At 40.8% G+C, this 24,017-nt stretch overlaps 1 protein-coding gene across 2 annotated transcripts in view; it reads right to left on the reverse strand.

Annotated features, from left to right (window-relative positions):
* Nucleotides 1-262: 262 nt before the first annotated feature.
* Nucleotides 263-24,017, reverse strand: part of cnnm2b (cyclin and CBS domain divalent metal cation transport mediator 2b) — a 55,062-nt gene continuing 31,307 nt past the window's right edge. Inside the window, exons 2-8 of one of the 2 annotated variants that reach the window (XM_028019266.1) lie at nt 11,643-11,786; nt 10,714-10,851; nt 8,598-8,767; nt 5,733-5,826; nt 5,015-5,077; nt 2,774-2,952; nt 263-1,901 (exon numbers count right to left, since the gene is read on the reverse strand). In XM_028019266.1, the coding sequence (XP_027875067.1) occupies nt 1,620-1,901; nt 2,774-2,952; nt 5,015-5,077; nt 5,733-5,826; nt 8,598-8,767; nt 10,714-10,851; nt 11,643-11,786 (1,070 nt within the window). In that variant the 3' untranslated portion in view covers nt 263-1,619. The remainder of the gene's footprint in view (nt 1,902-2,773; nt 2,953-5,014; nt 5,078-5,732; nt 5,827-8,597; nt 8,768-10,713; nt 10,852-11,642; nt 11,787-24,017) is intronic. The other variant, XM_028019267.1, reaches the window with a different exon arrangement.

Consider the following 24,017-nt stretch of genomic DNA (forward strand, 5'->3'; position numbering starts at 1 on the left):
GACAGCTTCACCCTTACTAGAAAGGTTTTAGATTTTCTTAGAAAATCTAAATGATCTGAATTATTTTAGACATCTTCAGGAATGGGTTTCTTGTTGTCCTGACACTTTTTGACTTGTGTTATTATTTACGTAAGTTATACAAGAAGTTTGGAGCCAATATTTACAAAATAATCCTCTAATCAAATTGCCCATCCCTGGAATATCCTTTAAAATATGTTTTAATCATGCAAGTTAAACACAATCAGTAAAAATCAGAACGATGTATAAATATGTCTCTTTAATAGCAGCCAGCATTGTTGAAGAACATCTTAAAATCGGATCGACTCAATAACTATTAAGCTCGGGTTATTAACTGCAATCTGCAGGGAAGCCAAAACAATGAGACAGCCTGGTGTCCAAATCAGCTAAAAAAAAAAGGAATAAAAAAACAGACATATTTATAAGCAAAACAGTGGAGAAGCATTAGCTGTGCATCATTTAAAGTCAAGGTTGCTCTTTCTGACGTGTTAGAACGAGGTCATTAATACTGTGCAGTTCTCACATTTGATTGAACTAAAGGCATAAAAACACTTTAACCTCACATGCATAGATACCTTTGTTGGTTGGCACTGTCGCCCCCTCCCCACCCAAACTACGCTGCAGTAACTGGTGAAGGCGTCACTTGAGCCGGACGTGCTTGAGGTCAAAAACGCGACGGAGACAAAGAGGAAGAGACGCAGCTGAGCACGTCTCAAAAACAAATGTGCACACAGCACAAACATACAAATACATCTGCCAACTTAGAATACACTGAATTATCTTCTTTTATAATCATCTCTTAAATAAATCATTGTTCATTGCACTTTGTTAAAGTAACTAATTATAGAATTTCTCTCCAAGGCAATAGTGTGATTTTTTTTTTCCTTTAAAAGGTGAAAAATATACTATAAGCCTGATTTAGGATAATAGTAAAAATAATAAGATCTAATAGTGTTTCTGTAAAAGACTCTCACCTCCTCAAGTACGAGTGGGTGTTCATATATGTAGCATGTTCTGTGGATGCATGCTCTTAGTTTATTTTTCACTTCTCCACGTGTACATATATACAAACAATATTATAAAATAAATAAATACAAGAAAAAAAACATTCTTGGTTCTCGGTTTAGCGGTTTGTTTTGGTGCAGTCTGTGACGAACCGTTGCTCTGTGTGTGAGTCTGATTGGACCAGCAGTCGCCTGAGCCTCCCTGCAGGAAGCACCGGAGCGGAGGGTTTGTTTCAGTGTGACGGGACGGAGGAGGATGGCGGGATGGGGGCGGGACCAAAGTCTTTGGCCTGAGGAGAAAGTCCAGCGAGCTTTGCATTATGTTGCGAGCGGACCTGCACTCCGTCGTCCTCCAGTCCGTTGAAAAACTTGTTTCACTGGTCCTGTCAGTGCAGCGGGGGGGTTCTGGTGACCCATCGTCCCCGCTGCTGCCATCGACACCTACAGTGGAAAGGTCTCACTGACTGAACTGGGGCTTCAGGTTGGAGCAGAACCCTGATTCCCGCCCACTTTCCCTCTTCACCTAACACCACTGCTCCATGCGTGTCCAGGGGACAAGGTGGAGGGTCTCCACCGGCCGCAGCGGGAGGTTGAGGGCTACATGTGTCCCTCGTTGTGGGCGCTGTGGTTGCTCCGGCTCAGGCCCACACAGTTCTGCTGCTGGTTCAGCAGGTGGGACGTCTCGTTGGCCGTGGCGACGGCCACGGCGGGGGAGGTGCTCGTGGTGCTGGCCGTGGTGGTGACAATGGCCGGGATCTCCACGCCGTCGTGGAACTCTGTCAGCGTGAGCTCGATCTTGGTGAGCTCGCTGTCTGTGGACTGGGGGGTCTTGTCCATCCGTGACGCCATTACGGCATTGTGGTACTGCTGGCGCGTTACCTGGACAACAGAGGAGTCGCTGCTGGGGTCACTTCTCGCAACAGATACCGGACATGTTCCTAAAGCATTAATGGTAAACACCATCTGCGGAACAGTGTATAAATGCAACATAATACAAAACAAGAAAATAACTTCTTTGTTGTTAACATATCAATTTATGCCACACTGTGAAACACTTGAAGGAGGTTTAGCTTGTTCAGAAATGGAGATTCATCTGTTGCCTTGAAAATGCAAGTACCAGTAAGGTCAACCAGAAACTTGTTTAGGTTTTAACTAAGTTTTTTAACTTTTGATGTTACTCTTCAATTGGGAGTTGTTATATCTTAATACTGTTGTTTAATAATTCTTACACATTCCGCACTAGGTGGGTAGATTGATCAAAAATATTTAGAATATCGATAGAAGTTTTAGGATTTCTCATTTGTCTGTGGTAAAACACTATGAAACATTTCTCCCTCTATCATTTGTATTTACCCAGAATGCCCTGCACTATAGTCCACTTCCTGCTTTTGGAGCTGTGTCTAGTCCGTTTGGCATTCAAAAAGTGCCAGACGTCATTTTAGTCGAATCGAGGCCTAGGTATAGGCAGACCAGAGTTCACTTTTTTTGGTCTGCATCAGAGTTTGATTATCCGTTCAAACGATCCAGACTTTCGATCAAATGGACTGGAGTTCAGTTAAACAGGGCTGGTGTGAATGCACCCTAAAACTCACAAGATTTCATTGACGTAAGGAGCAAACGTTAGCAGACACAACTAAATGCAGCTGAAATGTTTTACAGTGCATTAATATAAACTACACGAGCTTCAGGTGTACATCTCAGGCTTTTGAGCCTCCGTGTTCTCTGGCCGGATCCTTGCAGCTGTTTCTCACCTTGATGTACCGCAGGTCCGACCTCGCTCTGACAGAATAATCTGGGACGTACATATGAAGCAAGGAGTTGAGCTGGTTGTTGCTGTTGCCCAGCGTCGGTGTGATGGCCTCTATGCGATCACTCCTGTTCAGAGAGTCTGAGTGGTTCAGGCCAAACGAGCGCGGAGGAGACTTGTTCTCTGTGAGGACATAAGAGGACGAGAAGGTCAAAACGCACAGATCTGACTGAGCAAAGGCCAACAGGGCATCACAGAGCACTGCTTCTCAAAGATAAAAGAGAAGCACTGAAATTAAAGTCAGGTATTAAACACAGTCCAAGAACACAAATGATTGTTGTAATTATTTTTTATCTTACTAGTTTCTATCAATGGACTAATTAGACACTTATTTCACTCACAGAAGGCCAGTTTCATTACAAAGTGACTGAACAAGGCTAGCTGGAATGTTTTTGACATGTGAAAAGAGGGAAACTGTGTCTCTATGACATCATACACACAGTGTGGATATCAAAACTGTTCACACTTCTTTTAGAATGAATGGCAACTTAAGTGTAAAATATGTATCCAGTGCACTCACAGTAAAGCATGGTGGTGACTGCGTCATGCTGTTGTTCAGATAGAACAACAGGTTTGTTTTGGGGGGTTTTTCCAAGATGGTTTATATTATTTATAGTTCTTAATATTATTATCCAAAATGTTCAGGTTTCAGCAAGAAAGTTGAGGAGGGAGAGAGATTCTAGTTCAAACACAAATCAAAAGCTACAGAAGAATTACAGTTTTTATAGTTGTTACATATTAGCACAGAGGTTTGCTGTGATGTATGGAAATCTCATTTGTCGGTAAACCCTGCGTGTCCGGGGATGCTGCTGCTGCTGACTTTTCATGTGCCACCACCCATAAGATTTGCTCTGTTATTGTTTTCTTCCCTCTAATTTTTAATTAAAGCCAGATTATGTTTTCCACTCCTTAAAGACGTGGAAATCACACACAACAGTGAAAAGTGAAAACGGCTTGGCCAGCTCTAATGCTGCTACATGGACTGGAATGTATGTAATCCCACGTCAGGACGTGTGTGTGTGTGTGTGTGTGTGTGTGTGTGTGTGTGGGCCAAAAACCTGGCATGTGAACTCTAGTGGATTAGTACTCCACTTTCTAGGTACCGGGTCAACACACAAAGAGGCGGTGTGCGTTTGTCGCTGAGCCAATCGCCACATCGTAACAGGTGGAAAAAGACGCAAAGAGGCTCAATGTGGCTGTTTTTGTGCAGGCAGAAACATGAGGGTGTGTTTGTGTGGGTACGGGTGGACATGGGTCTGCACATGTGGACATACGTATGTGGATGTACTGTATGTGCGCTGTCCAGCAGGGGGCTGTAGCTGCAGGTCTTGTTTATACAGTGGGAGGGTTAAAGGTCAGGGGCTTGTGGGGGCGGAGCCTGGTTCCACTCTGGGGCCTCCGGATCCAAGACACCATTCAGACACTTGACTAATGGCTCAGGGGACGAGGCCCTTGAGTCTGTGCTGCGTTCTTTTTCAGCCCAAACAGGCTTGAACAGCAGGTTTCATAGTGAGCAACAAACACCACAACAAGGATCAATGGAAACACTCTTTCAGACGTATATGTATATACTGTATACTTAAGATTACAGAATTCCTGGTATAAAAATACTGGTGTTCTCCATCAGTTTAGGAGATTCAGGCTGTAAAGATGAAACCTGTGAAAACAAGAAACTAGGAGAAAGGAAACGAGGAAGAATTTAAGGGAGGGAGGAAGAGAGGAACATAGGAATCAGTGAAGGAGGAAAAGAAGATACGAAGGCAAAACAAGGAATGTCGTAACATAGGTAACATTTAGTAACAGAGAAAGAAAAGACAGGAAGGAACGAAGGACAGAAGGAAACAGAAACAAGAACGGAAGGAATAAAACGGAAGAAAGAAGGATGGAAGACAAAGACAGACTGGAAAGAGAACAAGGATTGAAAGAAGTAAAGACATTAGGTAGGAAAGTATTAAAGTAGGAAAGAAATTAAGGAAGGGCATATTTTGATTTTAAATACAGGACCTAATCCGGAAATACAAATATTTTTCTGAAATCTTACTTTCTTTTTCCAAACTTATCCAGATCTGTAAATCAATGAACTCAATGTCAGATTTTTCCAGATTGTGTGGGAACCCTGTTAGTTCCTGGCTGGAGATATAATTAGTAAAATGGGCATTAAAAAGGACAGAAAAAGTCACCATACCTGGAGATCCCGCTAATGATTCTGCCCTACTGACGGTGAATGTACGAGACAGAGACAGCGGCACTTGGGAAGAAGAGGGAAAGGACATCGTGAGGAGAAAAGACCGAAAGAAAGGAAGAAGAAAAAACAAGAGTGTCAATAGTGTAGAAATAATCAATAGCTTTAAAAGTTATTCAATCCGTGAGAGGAGTTTCAATCAGAAGCAATTAGTTTTCAGATAAGGAGGTCTGAAACATCCCTGGGTTTGGTTTGATTTCACTTAGAACTAGATGGGATGTATGTTCCACCATTTCACCACTAGGTGTCTCCCTAAATCCAACCACAGAACATGGCCGTCTGTGAAGTTTATGAATGAACTGGGAGGACTGAGTCAATCACCAGCTGATGTTCTCTGGTGACGTTTGTCCATGACGTCATGCTGCCTCTTTAAAACAGCCACTTTCAGCTCAATCACTGGGTCTTTGCTTAGAAACAAGAAGCTTTTTAGGTCCTCAGAATACAAAACATGAACAGAAAAGGGCTACAAAAGATATTTGCAAAAGTATAATCTCGAATTTGAGGTTAAACATAAATCATATATTATAATCTTTGGACGACTTACAATTAATTAACATTAATGACAATCAAAAAACATCCATTATGGAGAAAGTGATGGCTGATTTTTTAGTTTTCCCCCATATGGTCCCTCACCCTGACGACAAAGACCTAGCGCTCTTACCAGGTGGCGCTGTTAGAGCCATCATCCCGTAGAAGGAGAACGGTCCTGCTTCAAACTTCATCTCCTCTTTTCCTGCCTCCACTTCCACTTTCCCCTATAGCCATAAAAAACAAAGGTTATTTAGTTAGAGCACTTTTTAAATGACGACTTCATTTTTTGAGGACAGAAAGACACCCAAAAGTAATGATCTCACTTGTTAAACCATGTATTAACTCACTTAACCCCATTTATTTGGGAAGTTTAATTTAATTTCACTGGCCACCTAGCCTAAAAGATGTGAGAGGGCAACACATGATCGCCTGATCTAAATAAATTCAAAAATAGATGAGGAGCAAAGTCATTGATATTAATCAGTCAGGAAGGGTGACAAAGTCAAGAACCTTCGAAGGAGTGGTGGTCGGCCTCTCTCGCATCAATTAAAGTCATTCGTGATCGAAACTGGTTGAAAAGGCCATCCAGGGGAGCATTAAAAAAACACAAAAGCCCATCTCAAATCTGCCAAAACAAATCTTGTTCTGGGAAACATTCAGTTTACAGATGAGGCAAAACTAGAACCTTGTTGACGGCATGCGTCCCAGTACAAAACAAGGTGGTGGTAGTGTGATGGTCTGGGGCTGCATTGCTGCTTTAATGTTCTGCATGGGTTGCTGCTATTGAAGGAATCACAAATTCTGCTCTGTACTTGAAAACCTTAATGTCTGACCATCACATTAAGGATCTTAAACCAATTTATCCTTATAGGATAAATTAGGTTATGGGATCCAAAAGACTTATTAGCTCTGAGCGGCTGAAAGCAAATAAAATAAAGGTTTTAGATGGCTTGTATGGATTATGAGCCATACAAGAGTTCTGATTTAACTGAATTAAATCAGTTCTACAAAGAAGAGTAAGCCAACTTTCCTCTACAGTATTAGAAAAGACCAATTATCACAATGACCTCAAAGGCAGATGTTGGTCCCAGCAGTGGCATAACCAGTACTAGGATAAAGGGGCAACTACTTTTTCACCTGGGGCCAGGCTGATTTTGGTAGCTTTGATAGCAGTAAACAAAATCATAATTTGAAATCTATATTTTTATTTACTTTGTCTGATCATAAAAAGCAGAAACCGAAGAGATCTGTGAAGGTGGTAAATGTACAATTGGATCACGAATTGTGCAGAAAAACATGGTTTGGAAACGACGGGATGGTGTAAATGAATGTGTACATTTACACCATCTCTGCCTCAACATCTTGAAACAACTTTCAGGAAGGAAAAGCGCCTTCACAGTAAATTTATTGGGCCGAGAGGTGAACCAGCTTGTTTGATCTGGACCTGGACAGAACCAGCCGATGCTGTCTTCATCATCGTGAGGTGTGAGAGATGAGCATAGGAAAAGAAAACCTGGACTAATATGTGTTTTATGAGTGAGCTGTTTTAAACAGCGGCAGGACATTGCTACGCATCCAGCAAAGAGCCACAACTGAATTCTCAGAAAGATAAAACGTCCCTCTAGAAATCTGCAACCCAGATTTTCTTTACATGCTAAGGAGTGAGTCAGTCATAACAAAACTGACAAAGTATTGAGCGATGTAAGATTGAAAAATAAAAAAAGAACAACATAAACCCTCGTGATCCTCCATACCTGTTTACACTCCTGCTATTAATAGTTTGTACAACTAAATTTGCAGACAGGATTAGTCTAGTCTTTTAACTTTTCATAATCCCGGAGCGTACAAACAAGGATCTTTAACCAAATCCTAGCTGCTAACTAGTCCAACTAGATCATCCAGAGTTTCTCTTGGGTTTCGGTGTGGGGACTGCAGTGGCCACAAAAGAAAGTTGATTTGATGTTTGTGAACAATTTCTGACATGGTATGATCACATACAGGTGAATGGAATCATCAGATTTTCATTTGAATTGACCTTCATCAATCAGAAGCCTATCAGTGACAGCAACACTCTTTGGTGTGGATGCTGTGACTGAGCGTCCACAAAGTTATTGTGAGTGTTATCTTTTCTATTTACAGCTCGTTTTAAACATACAGAAAGTAGGGCTTTTGAATAACGTTTATTTTAGTAATTGATTATTTTATCAATTATTCTGCGGATTAATCATTAATCATGTGCTGCAGATTGTTTATAACTACAAACAGCATTTTTACACAATATTAAAAATACATTGAAAAGTTGCAAATAAATCATTTAATCCCCTTTTTAAAAAAGAAAATACTGCCTAAAATGTAACAACATAGCATTCCTTTAGTGGAAGCTTGATCAATTGTAGCAATGGATCTGCAGCTAAATAAAATATGTTCCAAGTGAAGCCAAAAATGCCACTTAAAAAATTCTGGGTAGAACAGATTTATTTCAATAATCAATTAGCCACGACTAATCTAATTAATCGTTTCAATCCTAATAGAAGGACTGTACATTTTAAGGCTGTAAACAGGCTGGCATGTGAAAAATGATGAGGTCAAACATCTTTTACTACTCATGAGTTGTTTATCTTTGCCATTGCTGCTGTTGTAATCTAAGCCAGCCTGCATTAAAACCATAGCATGCATGTCATTTAAGGATGCATGGCCTCTGTGGGAATGAACCCCTGCAGTCTGCACAGTGGAAAAACATTATGGCCGAGGAAAACAATAGTTTATTAAACTGACAAATTCATGGTTGATGAAAATTCATCAATGTGATGTGAAAAGCTTGGGAGAAGCTACATCTTCTCCACTTTTATTGTCTGATTTTAAAGAGCTGAAGCGCTGACATTCACTCTTTTAAATGTAAATAGTATTTCTGGTAATGGTAAACATGCTGGATTAAAATCTTTTTAACTAAAATCATGCTTATTTTCCCCTCCACTGTGCCCAATTGTATGCGCACCTGCAGGACCAGGATGAAATAATCCACAGGCTTGTTCCTGTGGTAGAGGTAGTGCCCTGTTGCCCGCTTGTTATTCGCGTCATATTTCAGCTCCTGGATGACGTTGGGGAGTTTCAGTAATCGCAGCAGGATCTTTTCTGACATCTGCGCCGGAAAGAACGGCTCCAGCTCTGAAAAACCAAGTTTTGGACAAAAAGAGACCATCAGGTGACTGTGAAGCGGTTTTTGAAATGACCTCACATTTTATGGGTTAAATAGGACAAGATTTTTATTAAAAACATAACTGAAAAACAAACGAGTATGTGCGCTTATTCATTCAAAACTGAAAAACAATGAGTGGATATTTTCTACATTTTCTGAATCCCATGACCAGACACCCTCATGCTGGGTCCTGAGCATCTGTCTAGAGGAAGACACGATGTTTGAAGCTCCATAGCAGCAAAGCAAGTGCCTTCTTGAAAAAAGCACAGCTAAATAACACAGGCCTCTTAAAGGGTAAGAGGCATGGCTGCACAGTGGAACAAGTCCTGGGTTCAAATCCCAGCCTGGGATCTTTCTGAATGTTCTCCCTGTGCATGCGTGGGTTCTCTCTGGGTACTCCAGCTTCCTCCCACAGTCCAAACATATGACTGTTAGGTTAATTGGTTTCTGTAAATTGTCCTTGGGTGAGTGTGTGTGCGGTTATTTGTCCTGTGTGTCTCTCTGTTGCCCTGTGACGGACAGAGACAGACACCCCCCACTTTCTAGTTAATTCAGCTAATAATCATTTGACCAGGCGAGGGCACTAATGAACTGCGTAAAAAGCCTTAAACTTTAATCCCCAGATGGTCGGCCATCATTAAATATGGAGACACAACAAACAAGACAGTGACGTCACTTCAAGTGCATCTTCCTGTGTTCTGAGACAGTAGAACGTTGTTCATTTCACAGAAATAGCTACTATTGAGTTGTGTTATTTATTTCAATTTACCTCTGTTTAGTGTGAAATTCCGACCCTGATTCCAATTTACCTCTGTTTAGCATAAGATAAGGTGCCATCCACACTCCAGTGGTCGCCTTCCAGGTAAATGTTGTCTTTTCTTTCCAAAATAAGATCATATTTTTTACTTTATGTATTTTCCGTGTGGGGTTTTCTCTCAACCACTGTGGCTCAGTCTAAGTTTCAGAATGTTATCCATAAATGTTCTGACCAAGCGATTGAAAATGGACAGAAAATGAGGGAAAACAAAGCCAATGTGTTCACAAGCCTAAAGAAATACTTATCGCCACCACTTAATAAAACTACACACACACCCTGCATTTTGGGACAAACTGGAGCAGAAATGAGGAAGTGTGTATCCCAACAGCAACTGGTCAGCCTTAGCCACCTGTTGGGCCAATCAGCTCCTTCAACTCAGCGGCGGTGATGTGTGTCAGCTGGCTGCGGGCGTGAGGAACTAAACTCCCTAATAGCCTTTAGAGAAACTTAATCAACGCTTAGCCGCGAGGTCAAAGTTCGCAAGCAAATCCAAATGCAATGAGGCACCGTCAGCCGCTGCCGTCGTACTACAACTCCACCGTCCGCTGCCGCCTGCTCCGCTTCCCCGGGGAAAGCTGCTGAAATGCCTCACATTTTACACCAGCAAGCACCCAAGTATGTCGACTTGTGTGAGAACCGCGATCATAGGCCAAAAACGCTGGACGTGATGTCATTGAGGAGGAAGTGTGTGAAGTGTGTTTTGAAGCTGCGAGCAAAGACTGCAACGTGTAACCTTCGGTGCATGACATGCAAGCAAATAAACGCCTGTGTTTTTTCTTTTCTTTTTCCAGGATCTCTCCACACAGCCTGTGGATGTCCCGTGCAGCACGCTCAAGGAGCCTACCACCTCTTCACCCACACATGCATACCAACACACTTGTTGTGAGTCTTTACACAGCTCATTCCCTCACACCCACTAATGTACACCCAGATACTCATTCTACACACATACGCAGTCCTCCTTCCCTTACAGCCAAAACTCAAAGCCCGCACACACACGCACGCACCCACCCCCGCACGCACACACACAAACCTTCCCCACATTTAGGAGCTGAAGGCACACTAGGGGAAGTCAAGCAGCAACGCAGCCCTACTTGCCTGTAGCTAGGAAACGCAGGGCAGCCAGCAGAAGCTGAGGTGATATTTTAACCTTCATTTCATTGTCAGTGGGCTTGAAGGCCGAGAAGTCCTGCTTCCTGTCCCGATGGGTGATTTTCTTCTTCGTCTTGTTGTCGGCTGAGGAGAAAAGATGAAAACACAACCTGAAGCCGTTCCTCCATCAAGGAAAACATTACTTTGAGGCACGGACAGTGAGCTGGTTGTCCCAGGTCACAGGGTGCCTAAACTGGAGTTACCCAAAGCTCTTTGGCTTTTCTGGAACAGCAGCTGTGGCCACTTTCTCAGAAAAGGAGACCTTTAGCGGGCGACATCGTTACCACATTCTTACTACATTCTTACCACATTCCTGACGTTACAGAAAGCCATATGTGTTAGGATTTGGTGTGGCACATTAGAAAAGGGTTGATATTTCGGCAGATTTGTAGAACAATCTTTCGCTGCAATAGTTTTTTTTTTTGTTGTTTTGTTTTTCAAATCCATGGACTACGGTAAGATTATTTTCAAAGAAACATTGAAAGTAAATATGTTCCATGAAAGACCTCAACCCAAAACACTTCTGGTGGCGATTACTTTGGCAAACGCTTTGGAGTGAAAATGATTAATCAACATAAAACAGAGAAGACTGAAAATGATGAATTTAAAAAAAAAAAATCTCTTTCAAATTAAAATCTGAGGATTTGTAATCGGCTTCTTTGTGTCCATACTTTGTAGAACAATCTTTCGCTGCAATCAGCCGCGAGCCTTTCTCAGCTTTTCACACAGGAGGTTAAACTTTTGGCTCATTTTTCTGTGGAACCTAGCAAAATGGTTCCACATGAAAAACCTTTTGGTAAAACGACACCATCTCATTTGACACATCTCTACATTCAAACACTGAACTATTTATGAGCTTAGAGAAGGAGACCTACTGTATAAGTCAGTCTCATCCAGGATCTCTGACTTGATTATTTCTTCAATAACGTCCTCCAAGGTGACAATTCCCAGAACCTCATAGAAGGGGTCTCCCTCGCCTTCATTGTTCACCCTCTGAACTATGGCCAGGTGGGATGTTCCTAGCAAAATATACACACACAGGTTGTAAAGTTAGGGTTATATAGTAATAAAACAAAGCAGGTGTAGTTCAAGCATCAGGTTACTGGGATACAAACTGGTTGACACAAACCACTTCTCTCGAAGAATAACCTATGGGTTTTTATTACCAAATAAAAACAATCTTATGACAATCAAGTTGCATGGCCAGTTCTGTTAGGTATCAAAAATATAAAACATATTTAAATCTAAAAAACTTCAGGCACAGAAAGAGACAGATCCGACATCTCGTCATATCACATCTGTGTTCCCAGGACCCTCCCGCCTTCCGCTACCATCTGAAACACAAACAGCAGCGTACGCGGAGAATAGCTGTCAGGCAAAAACACTAAACAAATTCCTTGCTTTTTCTCAGCTTGCGATCATTTAAAAGGAATTTTCCAGAGGCCCGGGCTAATATTAGCCCCGGCAAAATGAAGTTTCCATTCCACCCCGGTGATATTCTCACTGAGCTCCAGGAACAGACCGGGCGAGGGAGTGGTGGCGTGTGGTGTGCGTGGGGTAGGGAGGGATCCTCCGTGTGAGCAGACTGTCAAGGAATGGCCGGTTCACATGCACCTGGTTGTGCAACAAAAGACGGACGCCTGCGTAGAGAAATACAGCTACGTCGATGCTGCTTCAGCTGGCCGGGCGCTCTGACCGCAGTGGTGCAGGAAGGCGCAGGATGGAGAGACCCTAATGCTGATTACTGAGAGTTTCATCGCACTGCAGGCCTCCGCTTCCCCACAACACGACAGCGAGGCGTCCCAGTGGAGCCCACCGGGCCTGAATGGGAGAATACTGGAAGTGATGAATAGATGGAAGACATATTTTCAGATTGATTCCTGAAGACATTGATTTAATGTAACTACAAAGAGAGGAAGCACAGCCTCCTTATAAATCGTCCTCGTTAAGAGTGGTGAGCTCGTCCGTGAAAAACACACGTAGAGCTTTATGGGTTAAAGCACAGGCGTAACTTCCTGAAGGACTGGTGTGGACATGTCCCCACCATATTTGGCCTGACGGGGACAGTCCCCACCAATATTTCCTGCTCCTTTCCTTTTCTTTATGTGCCTGCATCCATGTCCGGACAGTAACTCGGCAGCAGCTGCATTCAAAGCATAAACAGTTAGTTGATGATTTTTAAAATTCCCTTGTAAAACGTAAATGGTAAGTCCGCTCATTGATCTAGTGCAGTGGTCCCCAACCCCCGGGCCGCGACCGGTACCGGTCCGGGGACCAATTGGTACCGGGCCGCGCAAGAAATAATTAAATTATTTCCGTTTTATGTAGTATTTGAGTCTGGAGGATTTTTTATTTTGAAAATCCTTTAACCGGATCCTCTGGGTTCCGTCTTGCGCGCCAACATAACATTGAGCCCACAAGCAGCAAAATGAGCAAGCAGTTGGAGGACGCAGCGATGACACGCGGATAATGAATGGAGTAATTTGTGTTTTCTAATTATGTCGTCACAACAATAAAAAAGTTAAAAAATGTTGAAAGGTCCTCAGTTCACATATCATGTGCACTGCAGCCTGTCCCCTCATGAACAACTGAGTTAGAACAACTGAGTTAGGGATCAAAAGTCGGTGACTTTGAGGCTGATGTTGCAGTACTCAACATCGGCTAAAACAGGCTGGCATTAAGACTTCTACTAAGCATCTAAATGTCCGAAAATCTTCACTTTTTAAACTAAATATCTACATAATTGACATTTCCAGACCATTTATATCTAAAACATTTTTTGATATTTTTTTGTGATAATTATTTTTCTTTGGCTGTGCTAAGCTATGCTGAAACAAAATGGACAACCTCATATGTTCCAGGTTGAGTCTGAGTTCAGTTCTCTGAACAAAAAATATGCCAAACTGTTCCCTTGATAAAAGAGAACATTTGTCAGTATTAAAGAGAAACACGAGCTTCCCACAAGTGACTTTGTGTCTTTTCTGCTGAGTTTGCACCAACAGATCGGGAAATTTTAAAACGTTTTTTAAATCAGTTAATTGGCGCAATTTTAAGCCTGGCACTCCGGCGGCTGTAGTGCTGTTTCGTATCTGCATTTTAAATTCTGCACAGTGTTCAACGGGGGACAGAAGTCATATATACTAATAGATGAAAATGCAACAAAATACCCCTTCCCCACCTGCTGCTGCACACTGCTGGCCAGCTAGTTGAAAGAGGTCTGCTACGCTTTTCCTGCTCCTGCAAGAGACAAGAATTCATCTGTTGGGAAATATTTTTGTTTTATTATGTCCTCTTGTATTTCCCTTAAAACCCTACCAGCTTATTCAGTCATTTTTGCTGCTTGGTGGAGCATTTTGATTCACTGGTTGTTTCATATCCCAGCGAATGGAGTAATTGCAACTGTGACTGTTAATGTGGTTTATTTGCATACACTTTAAGTTGTGAGCACATTAGATTTGACTCTTTTTGAAAAGTCACTACACGGTTTGTAAAAGTTGATAAGTATAGCGAACTTACCGACATAAAATAAAGCTTACACCAAATCTCCATAACAAGTGAAGTAATCCACTCTTAAAAATGCTATCGGCACTAATATCAGCATCGGCCGATATTGGTCATTTTTTAACCTGTCAGTACCAGTCCAATAAATAAAACTTGGCTAATGTTAACATCAGCCCAGTTTTTACTTCCAATATAACAAATATTTACTTCCATCTTATTGATGGGGAAGGAGATTGGTTACTCGGTATTTGGTTGTGTGCCAGTGATAGTGATGCAGCACAGGATTGTGGGAAGTTTCACTAAACCGAAAAAGTAACAGTGAAGTTGACTGTGTGGTCATGTCTTTCATTGTGTCGAAATGGTAGTGAAATATATGTAACATATACAATATTGGTAAATATAGGTTATCGGCCATATCAGCAATATGTATGTAATAAGTGGTTTGACTTGTTTGAATATATAACATGGGTTTTTACAGACAACTAAAATGAACTTCATGTAGAATAGACGAGTTAAATATTGCAAAGCTAAAGTGTAAACTCAGAGACCTATTTCTCTATGAAGCTTTTACTTTATCTATGATCAATAAATCCACAAGTCTGTCCAACAAATCAATCAATCCAGGCATCATCAACAAAACCTGGCAACCTGTTGAGTACCAGTGGGAGAACATGACGTTTTCATCCGGCTTTATCAGAAGTTGAAAACCTTAGCCTCACCTGGAACATAAGAGCTGACCTCTGACCTTTAGATAAGCCAGCTGATAAAACATGGAATACCCAAGAAAACCTTTGCTCTTCAAATCGCGACAACACACTTTCTCACACACCCGCACACACACAGCTGACCTGTCTCTTTCCTCTTTCTTTCCCTACCAACTTTAAAGAGCTTAATTGGAAGCACCAAAGGTCATCACTTTAAAATAAGAATAACACAGACAGCATCAAAATAAAAAGAAAGACAGTCTGTGAAAATACCACAAAAAAGCATGTTTATGCAAAGTTTAACTGTTTATTTTAGAGTCTGTCCCACGAGCTGCGATGTAAAGGGAAAGACATTTCTCCATGGAACAGAGGGCAAAGGAAAAATTATACACAGAATATTTTCCCAATACTAGTCTACATGCTGGAAGTCACAGGACTCCATATTTATCCAGGGATATGTCGGAGTGAATAGCTTGCAGCATACCAAGCCTCCATGAAAGGCAGTGTGGCTTGGTTCTTGCCCACAGATCTCTGCAGATCCGGTATATTCAGAATTTGTATTTATGGGCACATATGCTCACTACTTCTAGCCCCTTTATGAGGTACCTGTAGTAAATAGCACATTACATGGCAGTAAGTCAATGCTATCAGAGGGGATTTAATAGACTTTGAATGTGACGCGGTTGTTGCTGCCAGACGGGCTGGTTTGACTGTTTCAGAAACTGATGATCTTCTGGGATGCACATCTCCAGGATTAGAGGACTTATATCTCAACAAGATCTAGAGAAACTCATCCATGTGTTTATCTTTAGTCGCATTGATTACTGCAACTGCGTCTTCACAAGTTTGTCCAACAAATCAATCAAACAGCTGCAGCTGATCCAGCTGCTCGTGTTCTCACCAAAACCATCTCACCAAAACCGGAAGATAGAGCACATAACACCAGTTTTAAAGTCTCTACTCTGGCTCCCTGTAGCTCAAAGAATAGATTTTAAAATACTGTTAGTTTATACAGTACAGACCAAAAGTTTGGACACACTTTCTCATTGAATTCAATGAGAGAGTGTGTCCAAACCTTTGGTCTGTACTGTATATCACTGAACGGCTTAGCACCACAATACATTCAAGATCTGTTGTTGTTGTATCAACCTTCCGGACCTCTCAGGTCTTCTGGTTCTGGTCTGCTCTGCATCCCCAGAACCAGAACCAAACGAGGAGAAGCAGCATTCAGCTTCTATGCACCACAAATCTGGAACAAACTTCCAGAAAACTGTAAAACAGCTGAAACACTGACTTCCTTAAAAATCTCGACAAAAAACCCACCTGTTTAGAGTCGTATTTGAAACGTAATCAATTACAAATTTCATGATGGCATTTGACTTAATGTAATGTTTTGATTGTTGAGTCCATGTTGCATGACTTTGTGTTTTTGTGTTTGTTAGGATGTAAAGCACTTTGAAATGCCTTGCTGCTGAAATGTGCTATACAAATAAAATTTGATTGATTGATTGATTACACCCAACCATCTCATAAAATATTTCAAAAAGGAGAAAATATCAAGTGTGAGGAGGATATGGAAACAAAAAGACCTTGTTAACTCACTGAACTGCATGTTACACACAACATATGCAGAATGACCAGTATGAGCACACTGAGCCTGAAAGTGGCAGAATGCCACACTCGGGTACCGCTCCTCCTGTCATCTAAGAGCAGTGAACCGAGGCTACAAACTCATCAAAGTTTAACAATGGCAGACTAGAAAAATATTCGCCGGTCAATTTAAACTGCAACATTCAGATGTTAGAATTGTAATTTAGAGCAAGCAACATCAAAACACAGATCTATCCTGTGCTGTATCAGTGGTTCAGGCTGCTGCTGGTGGTGGTGATGGTGCAAAGGAAAATTTATCTCAGCGCATAAAACTTCCAAAAAAACATTATTACAATTAAAAATTGCTTGACCTATTTTAATGAAAGGAAACCAACAAAGCAAATATTTGAGGTTCTGTGGATGACCTACCTATGTCTTATCTAACAGGACAATATAACAGAAAGCCAACTATATGACTGTTAAATAGCCTAAATTATTATTATTATGGCCATGCATTATTTAAGCGGCACTAACAATAGTAGCACCAGTTATTGAATAGAATCAGTTAAATTATGTTAAATGTGTTTGATTTTATTATCATGATTCAATAATGCCATATAATTTTTGATTGAAAAAACATGCACCCATTCATTCTCTATACCCGCCTATCCTTTCAGGGTTACCTGGACCAATGGAGGTTTTTCTCCATTGGTCCAGAGGATTTTCCTTTGGCAATACAAAGTCCAAATACACACACACGTACCCTACAGACCACTTAACCTGATAGTTGGGGATTTGGACTGCAAGCAAGCCAGGGTCCACAGAGAGAAAATCCAAAGTCATTCTGCGCTAGCCACATCAAAATATTGACTTTACTGTCCTCGAGCCACTTTTGTAAAAAATTAAGAAGCATGCATACAATCATTGTCCATTTGGAAGACACATTTCTTGCCTTTAAATGTTGCTTTAACATTTCCATATAATGTCCTTTCCTCATGTGGAGTGCACCGGTCACTCCTGCAGCATCCTGTCACCGCCATACATCACAGTTGGAAAGGAGTTGTTAACACTTCAGACCACAGGACATTTCTCCAAGAGTTCGAGTCTTTGTCTCTGAGTGCATTTTCAAACTTAAATTGGGGTTTTATGTTTCTTTCGGATGTTCTTTGAGCTAGTTTAATCTGGTTCAACTATTTCTAATTCTTATTTCTGTGCATTTTTACGGGTCATAAAAATTAACTTACAAAAAAGAAAACCATACTAGACTGACCATCAGACTAGCCTGACTTGAACCCCATGGGTAATCTATAGAGTATTGTCAAGAGAAAGATGACTGACACCAGACCCAACAATGCAGATGAGTTGAAGGAAACGATTAAAGCAATCTGAGTTTCCGTTCCTACAGGCTGATTTCCTTCATGATACATTGATCAAATAAGTCATGTAAAAGGAGCCCAGACCAAGTTACTGTGCATATACTTTTATATACATAGATATACTTTTCATTACTGGAAGAAGTCTAACTTTTAAAGAACTTAAAGTACTTCTCAATTGGATAAATAAATCAAGATTTCTATCACATCCTTTATTGAGATTTAACTGCATATTTTTTAAAAATATATCTCAGATCTAAACTGAATTTTAAAAATGTAGTTAAAAACCTGCAGTTACCAATAATAACCTCAAGTACCCTCTAGCTCAAGTAAAACATTCAAACATTTTAGCCCAGTAGCACTACTTTTATATTTTTCACCACGAGGGGCACATACTTTCCAGTTTTCTACAAAGACTAAACAACATGGTGCCAACAAGAAAAATGTAAAACGCAGCTTCCCTACCATGATGAAAATCTTAAAATATAAAAACATGCTGTTTTTTTCCCCTCCTAGCTTCCCAGCTGCTGCAGAGGCAGTGGGTTTTTGTGAAGGACCGGAGATACACAGTGGAGGCTGAGCGTCTGGAGCTTGGAACTTGCCAGTGGCCTCAGGCGAAGTGTGTCCATGTGAAGACCAGTCGTCTAGGGTCCTATAACCTACCACTGACATCTGGGCTGTCTAGCTGGGCTGAGGCTGAATGCATGCTGGGTCGTCCAGAGCACAACAGGGCCAAGGGTCAGCCCGCTTTCAGTTTCATACATTAAGGAATCAAGATAAAATACAACATTTAGGTCAATAAATGGCTTATTTGTAGAGCAGCTCTGTAAGTAATAGTTATATCACCAGTGTTTTAGTCACATGTAGTGAATGTTTTTTTTTTCAGTATGATGTAAAGGCCTAACAACAGAAAGGGGTTTAATTCTCTAAAGACTAAATTGAGTTACTTCTTTTAAACTCTGACTAGAAAATCAAACCTCGTAAAATAATCTAAAGGTCTGCCATCCAACTTACAGAAAAATATTAAAATCAATCAATCAATCAATCAATCGACAAAGTCACAGTTGCACAGTACACATACACAGTAGCATGTGTATGTGACTCACAAAGGAGATAACCACTAACCAAAGAATGCTAACATTTATGTATTGAGGAAATGTCAAAAAAATAATATTTACAGCCTCAAAATGATGTGAAGTTCTACTCTGAGTATCATATGTGACCCCAGTGAAACAACACCAGAATGCAACAAGGCTTGGGCTGGTTACCGTTATGAAGACGTAATAAGCTTAAAAGGGAGCTACATTTTCAAAAATCATCAAGATCTTCCCCAATAACATTCTGTTTTAAAGTCATCAATGCCTCTGTGGAGCACGGTACCACAGCCCTGCCTCTCCCACACCTGTTGCTGTGTGCTATTTCTCAGCTGCCGACAAAAACAAATTCAAGACAAATTCAGCTGTATCTTAAATGTTTCTATTACCTAAAATGCACACAGGAAACCGAGGGAGTTCCAGTAATCTCACCCTTGTTAAGGTAACTGGCTGCATGTCTGTTGAGTAACTGACTGCAAGCTTTACCTGAGCAGACAGCCTGACTAACAACCAGCTAATATTAGCTTTCTATACTTTTGTTACTCTGTGAAAAGTTTTAACTCTGAAAATGTTAAATCATTACACCTGTAACAAGTTCTACAAGTTTCACAGTCATATTCAATAAATTAGATCACATTATATAAATTATTTGTTTTCCATCCTTTAATTCTGGTAATTAAGATTTTTTTTCCACTTACAGTAAAAAAAAAAATCTAATATTAGATCTGCAAAGGTTAGGCAGGTGTGTCACATGAATGGACGTTTTGCGGATTTGTTAAGCATTCAAAACTTTCTCAACTGTTTTCTGTTATAATGTCATCTGTCCTCAAAATGATACTTTCTCTTATGGAATCAAACCTTTTTTTCTTGCAGTCCCGCTATTTGCAGTGCACAGCAGGTTGCCTGTAGGCTTACCCAGAGGCAACGTTGGAGAGGTCAAACTACTCGTATGCACATCCTTCGCTGCTGTTTATTTAGATGCACGTTCATATGGGTCAAAAAAGCTCTTTAAAGTGAATGTTTTAAAAAAGACAATAACAACTTGTGATTAAATAATGATCAGTTCTAACTTTTAGAGCGTTAAATTGTTTTGCAATGCTGTGTTTCAATGCAAGCCAGACCGTATGCTGCATCCTGTCAGTGATATTGTTGTGTAATAGTTTTACAAATGTAAATGAGATGTGGTAAACGCTGAGTAATCTCAGAGCCAAGCTCTTCATGCTGAGTCAGAGGAAGAGATTTAGAAACACAGTCAGTGTCAGAAGCAGCTTCATTGGCCAGCGTCCTGCATACTAACAAGGAATGTGACTGCAGTTTCAGTTTCAGCTCTCAATGTACAAACCTTTCAAATGCATTTGGTGCAAAATAAAAAGGATTCTTTTAAAGAAAAAAAAAAACTAATAAAAAATATGTACGTATGTTTTACAAAAGAAGACCTGGTTGAATTGATGTAGATGTGTAGATATTTTCCTAAGTCAACCGGGTCGTCTTGTCCAGTTGGTTCTGAGAAAGTAAGCAGCTGTCTGCTAAACCTAACAAATCCATCTTGTTTTTGAATTTTCTTTTTTATTCTACAAGTGATACACAGAAACTTTGCGTTTGCATTTAATCAGCTAATGCAAATGGTCACTGAACTGCTTAGTGAAATTACGAATAGGAGCAATGCTGACTCTATAAGTGACAAGATCCAATTTAATTTTTGTAGCTGAAATGTCAACGTCATTATTATGCAAATACATCTATTTTTGTAAAATACAAATCTCTAGGACTCAGTGATTTACAATAAAAATTTCCCTGCAGGAAGATTGTAAAAAAAATAAACCAAAAAATATGAGAAAATTAATATGTTCTATCTGTGACTGACTGCTGACCTATCAAGAGTGTTGCCTTCCTCTGACTGCTGGGAACAGACACTGTCTCCATGAGCTGTGACCTTATGCAACAACTCTGAACACAACAGAGGGACGACCAAACAGTAGCTGGAAAAGGCATTTTTAGTGCTAGTAAAAATGCACCAAAATGTTTCTCTGGTTGTGAAAACCAAACTACTTTCTTTCTGAAATACTGACGAACTGGCTCTAGAACCAAGTTTGGAACTTGTCCACCAAAGCACCAGCAGTGTTGGAAAATGGGAGTTGGACGCCCGTTTATTTCCACCACCCAGTGACGTCATCATTGACTGTGTTTGAGTGCCGAGTCTGAAATGGTGTTTCTGGGTTGGTAGAAAAGATATCAGCTCGACACAACCCTGCCTAAACTCTGAAAACGCTGATATTAAAATAAACAGCAGGAAGATCAGACTACAAGCAGGAGTAGATTATCTATACAGTACATACAATAATGAAAAATAGCTAAAAGTGCAAGTAAATAAGTGGTATATCAGTCCATGTGTTGTTGTGTATATGAGAATACAACCATCGTTGTTGGAGTTCAGGTGTGTAACAGCTGTGGGGAAGAAACCGGTACAGCACCTGGTGGTCCCAGTCCGTATGCTCCTGTAGCACCCAGAGGGCAGTAAGGTGAAGAGTCTGTGTGCTGGGTGACTGGAGTCTTTGATGATTTTCCCAGCCCTTTTTAGACACCGCTTCCTGTAGATGTTCTCTATGGCAGGAAGTGGTGCGCTGATGATGCATTTAATCAGCTGGCCCGGCTCAGCAATGGTGCTGAGACACAACCAGTTTATCAGGGCTAGAGGAAGAGCTTGCTGCAGTGAAAACATTTGGGTATTTAACCAAATGGTTGACCCAAACATGCCAGAAAGAATAAAAAGTAATCCCACTGGTTGTCAACAGAATGCTACAATCCGTAAACTTCCTCCTCTGGGAAAGTTTAGCTGCCAGCACGAGATTTGGAAGACATCTTTAAAGGGGAGGTATTATTTATTTTCCAGGCAGATAAAGCTATTTTATAGCAAAATCAAGTAACTACATTACCTTATATACATGTTATTAAAAAAAACCTGTATATATCAAAAATGACTCAAAAGAAATTTGACTTGGCAATTTGACACCTTGAAATTGGACCTCTGTCTCTTTAAAAAGCTCCTGCTCCTTCCGACAGTCTGCCTTCGGCGAGTCATCACAGCAACACTCCTCCATCATGCCATTAACAATCATTCTTAGGAACATTGAACTGGGAAATCGTTTGCATGATGAGCTGAACAGACTTCCAGTTAAACTATGCGTTTGCTAATTCCTGCTGCTGCTAGTCTGAAGGAGCTTAGGCGTGGAGGAGGAATGCTCTGTGAGGCGAAAGGTCAGCTTGGAGACTGCAGCTCCGGGGAGGAGCTTTGTGTAAATAGGCAACGGTTTGTCAAAGAGAGCGTTGAGGCATCCCTGAATTCGCTGCCTTGGGAAATTCAAGGATTTCTGAAACATGCATGAAAGAATCAAAGTAACACTCCAGGTATGATTTTGATGAGAAATTAACATTATAACATGATGTACAACTAAAAAAAAAGTCAATTTTATGTAATACATCCTCATTGCAAACATATTTTGTTCAAGAATAATCCATCAATCTATCCATCATATGCTGAAGGAAAGCCTGAGAACCTCCATTCAGGCCTTTAGAGACAAACCCATGCGCTCTTTTCCACCATTCCCAGATTTATTTATGGAATGCAGCTTTGTCATGTTTTTCCATAGCGCAGTTTTGCCTTCTATAAATAGTCAAGTAAAACTTAGAAAATCGGGGTGGGAGTATGAGAGGTCAATATCTGTTGTAGACATTCATCACTGCAACACCCCTCCCCTTCCCAGCTTTAACTCTCCCCCTATTTTTCCTACTATTTGAGCAACGACAAATATAGTGCAATGTTAGGGTGATGGGAACCAACAAGATGATCCGTCTCTCGTAAATCTACCTCTAGTGGAAAAAAAGGATCAGAGTTTCTGACCCATTTTTCCACTGACATGGATAAAAACTTTACCCTGATGCTGGTAACATACCGAGGATTTATTGCCCCCGCTTTCATAAACAAAATCTGAGTTCACCCCACGGTGACATAATTCTGAGATTTGAGATGTATTATCTGGAGACGTGGACAGGAATCTGTGTCTGTCTGTGTGTGTTTGTGTACAGTTTTATACTCTAGTATTAGAGATCATACAGATAAAGTAACTCCTGAGAGGGTTATTATACAACATTTAGATAAATAAGGAAATAAGCCATCCATTATTAGACGTACAGTGGGGCTAATGCAGTTGCTCTGCTGGAGATGCTTTGCTAACCTCCAAAAACACTTCACTGTTGTGCTAAAAATTTCACACATGGAAACTAGAAGCAAAAGGCAAACAACACAAATAAAACCACGTATTGCAGACATCAGGAAAGCGCTTGGAATCTACTCTAAAAGGGAGTAATAAGAGGATGCTTTTTAAAGGGCAGATCTTTGATTATTGCATCTAAGTGGAATATTTTTAACACATACAAGGTGTATTCGACTGTCCCTCAATCTCAAATTTGTCCAGGACCTAAATTCTTGCCCTGAGTGCTGATTGAGAGCGCTCAGGGCAGGGGCGTTTTTTTCTGCGCACTCAAACAGCGGAGTAGACATCTCAAGTTTGACAGGCATCTGGCAGGGCAGGAGTTGTCAGAGAGCATGTGCCAGAATGCTGCTGAGCGAGCGTGTGTGAGATCTAGACACACACACACACACACCTCAACTTATCGTTCGTTCACACAGATAAATGCTCTCGGATCAATGCCAGACTGCACACTGTGCGCTAAAGTTGGTGGTACAAATAACGCCGCAGAGACGTTTTGTAGACTAAAAAACTGCTTTGACTATGTGAAAATCACAGAAAATTATAAATGCAAAACCAGAAAAGACATGAGAATTGATCCCAGGTTCAACATGTTGCATCTGTCCTGCTTCAAAAATCCTTTACCTAGAACAGCAGTCTGTTAAATGGAGTCTGAAAATGATCTCGTTAAATAACCGAAGGAGAAGTACTTCAGGCTGTAAGTAAAACCTAAAGTAAAAC

Source organism: Xiphophorus couchianus, chromosome 5, assembly GCF_001444195.1.
Source record: "Xiphophorus couchianus chromosome 5, X_couchianus-1.0, whole genome shotgun sequence".
In the NCBI taxonomy this organism is placed as follows: Eukaryota; Metazoa; Chordata; class Actinopteri; order Cyprinodontiformes; family Poeciliidae; genus Xiphophorus; species Xiphophorus couchianus.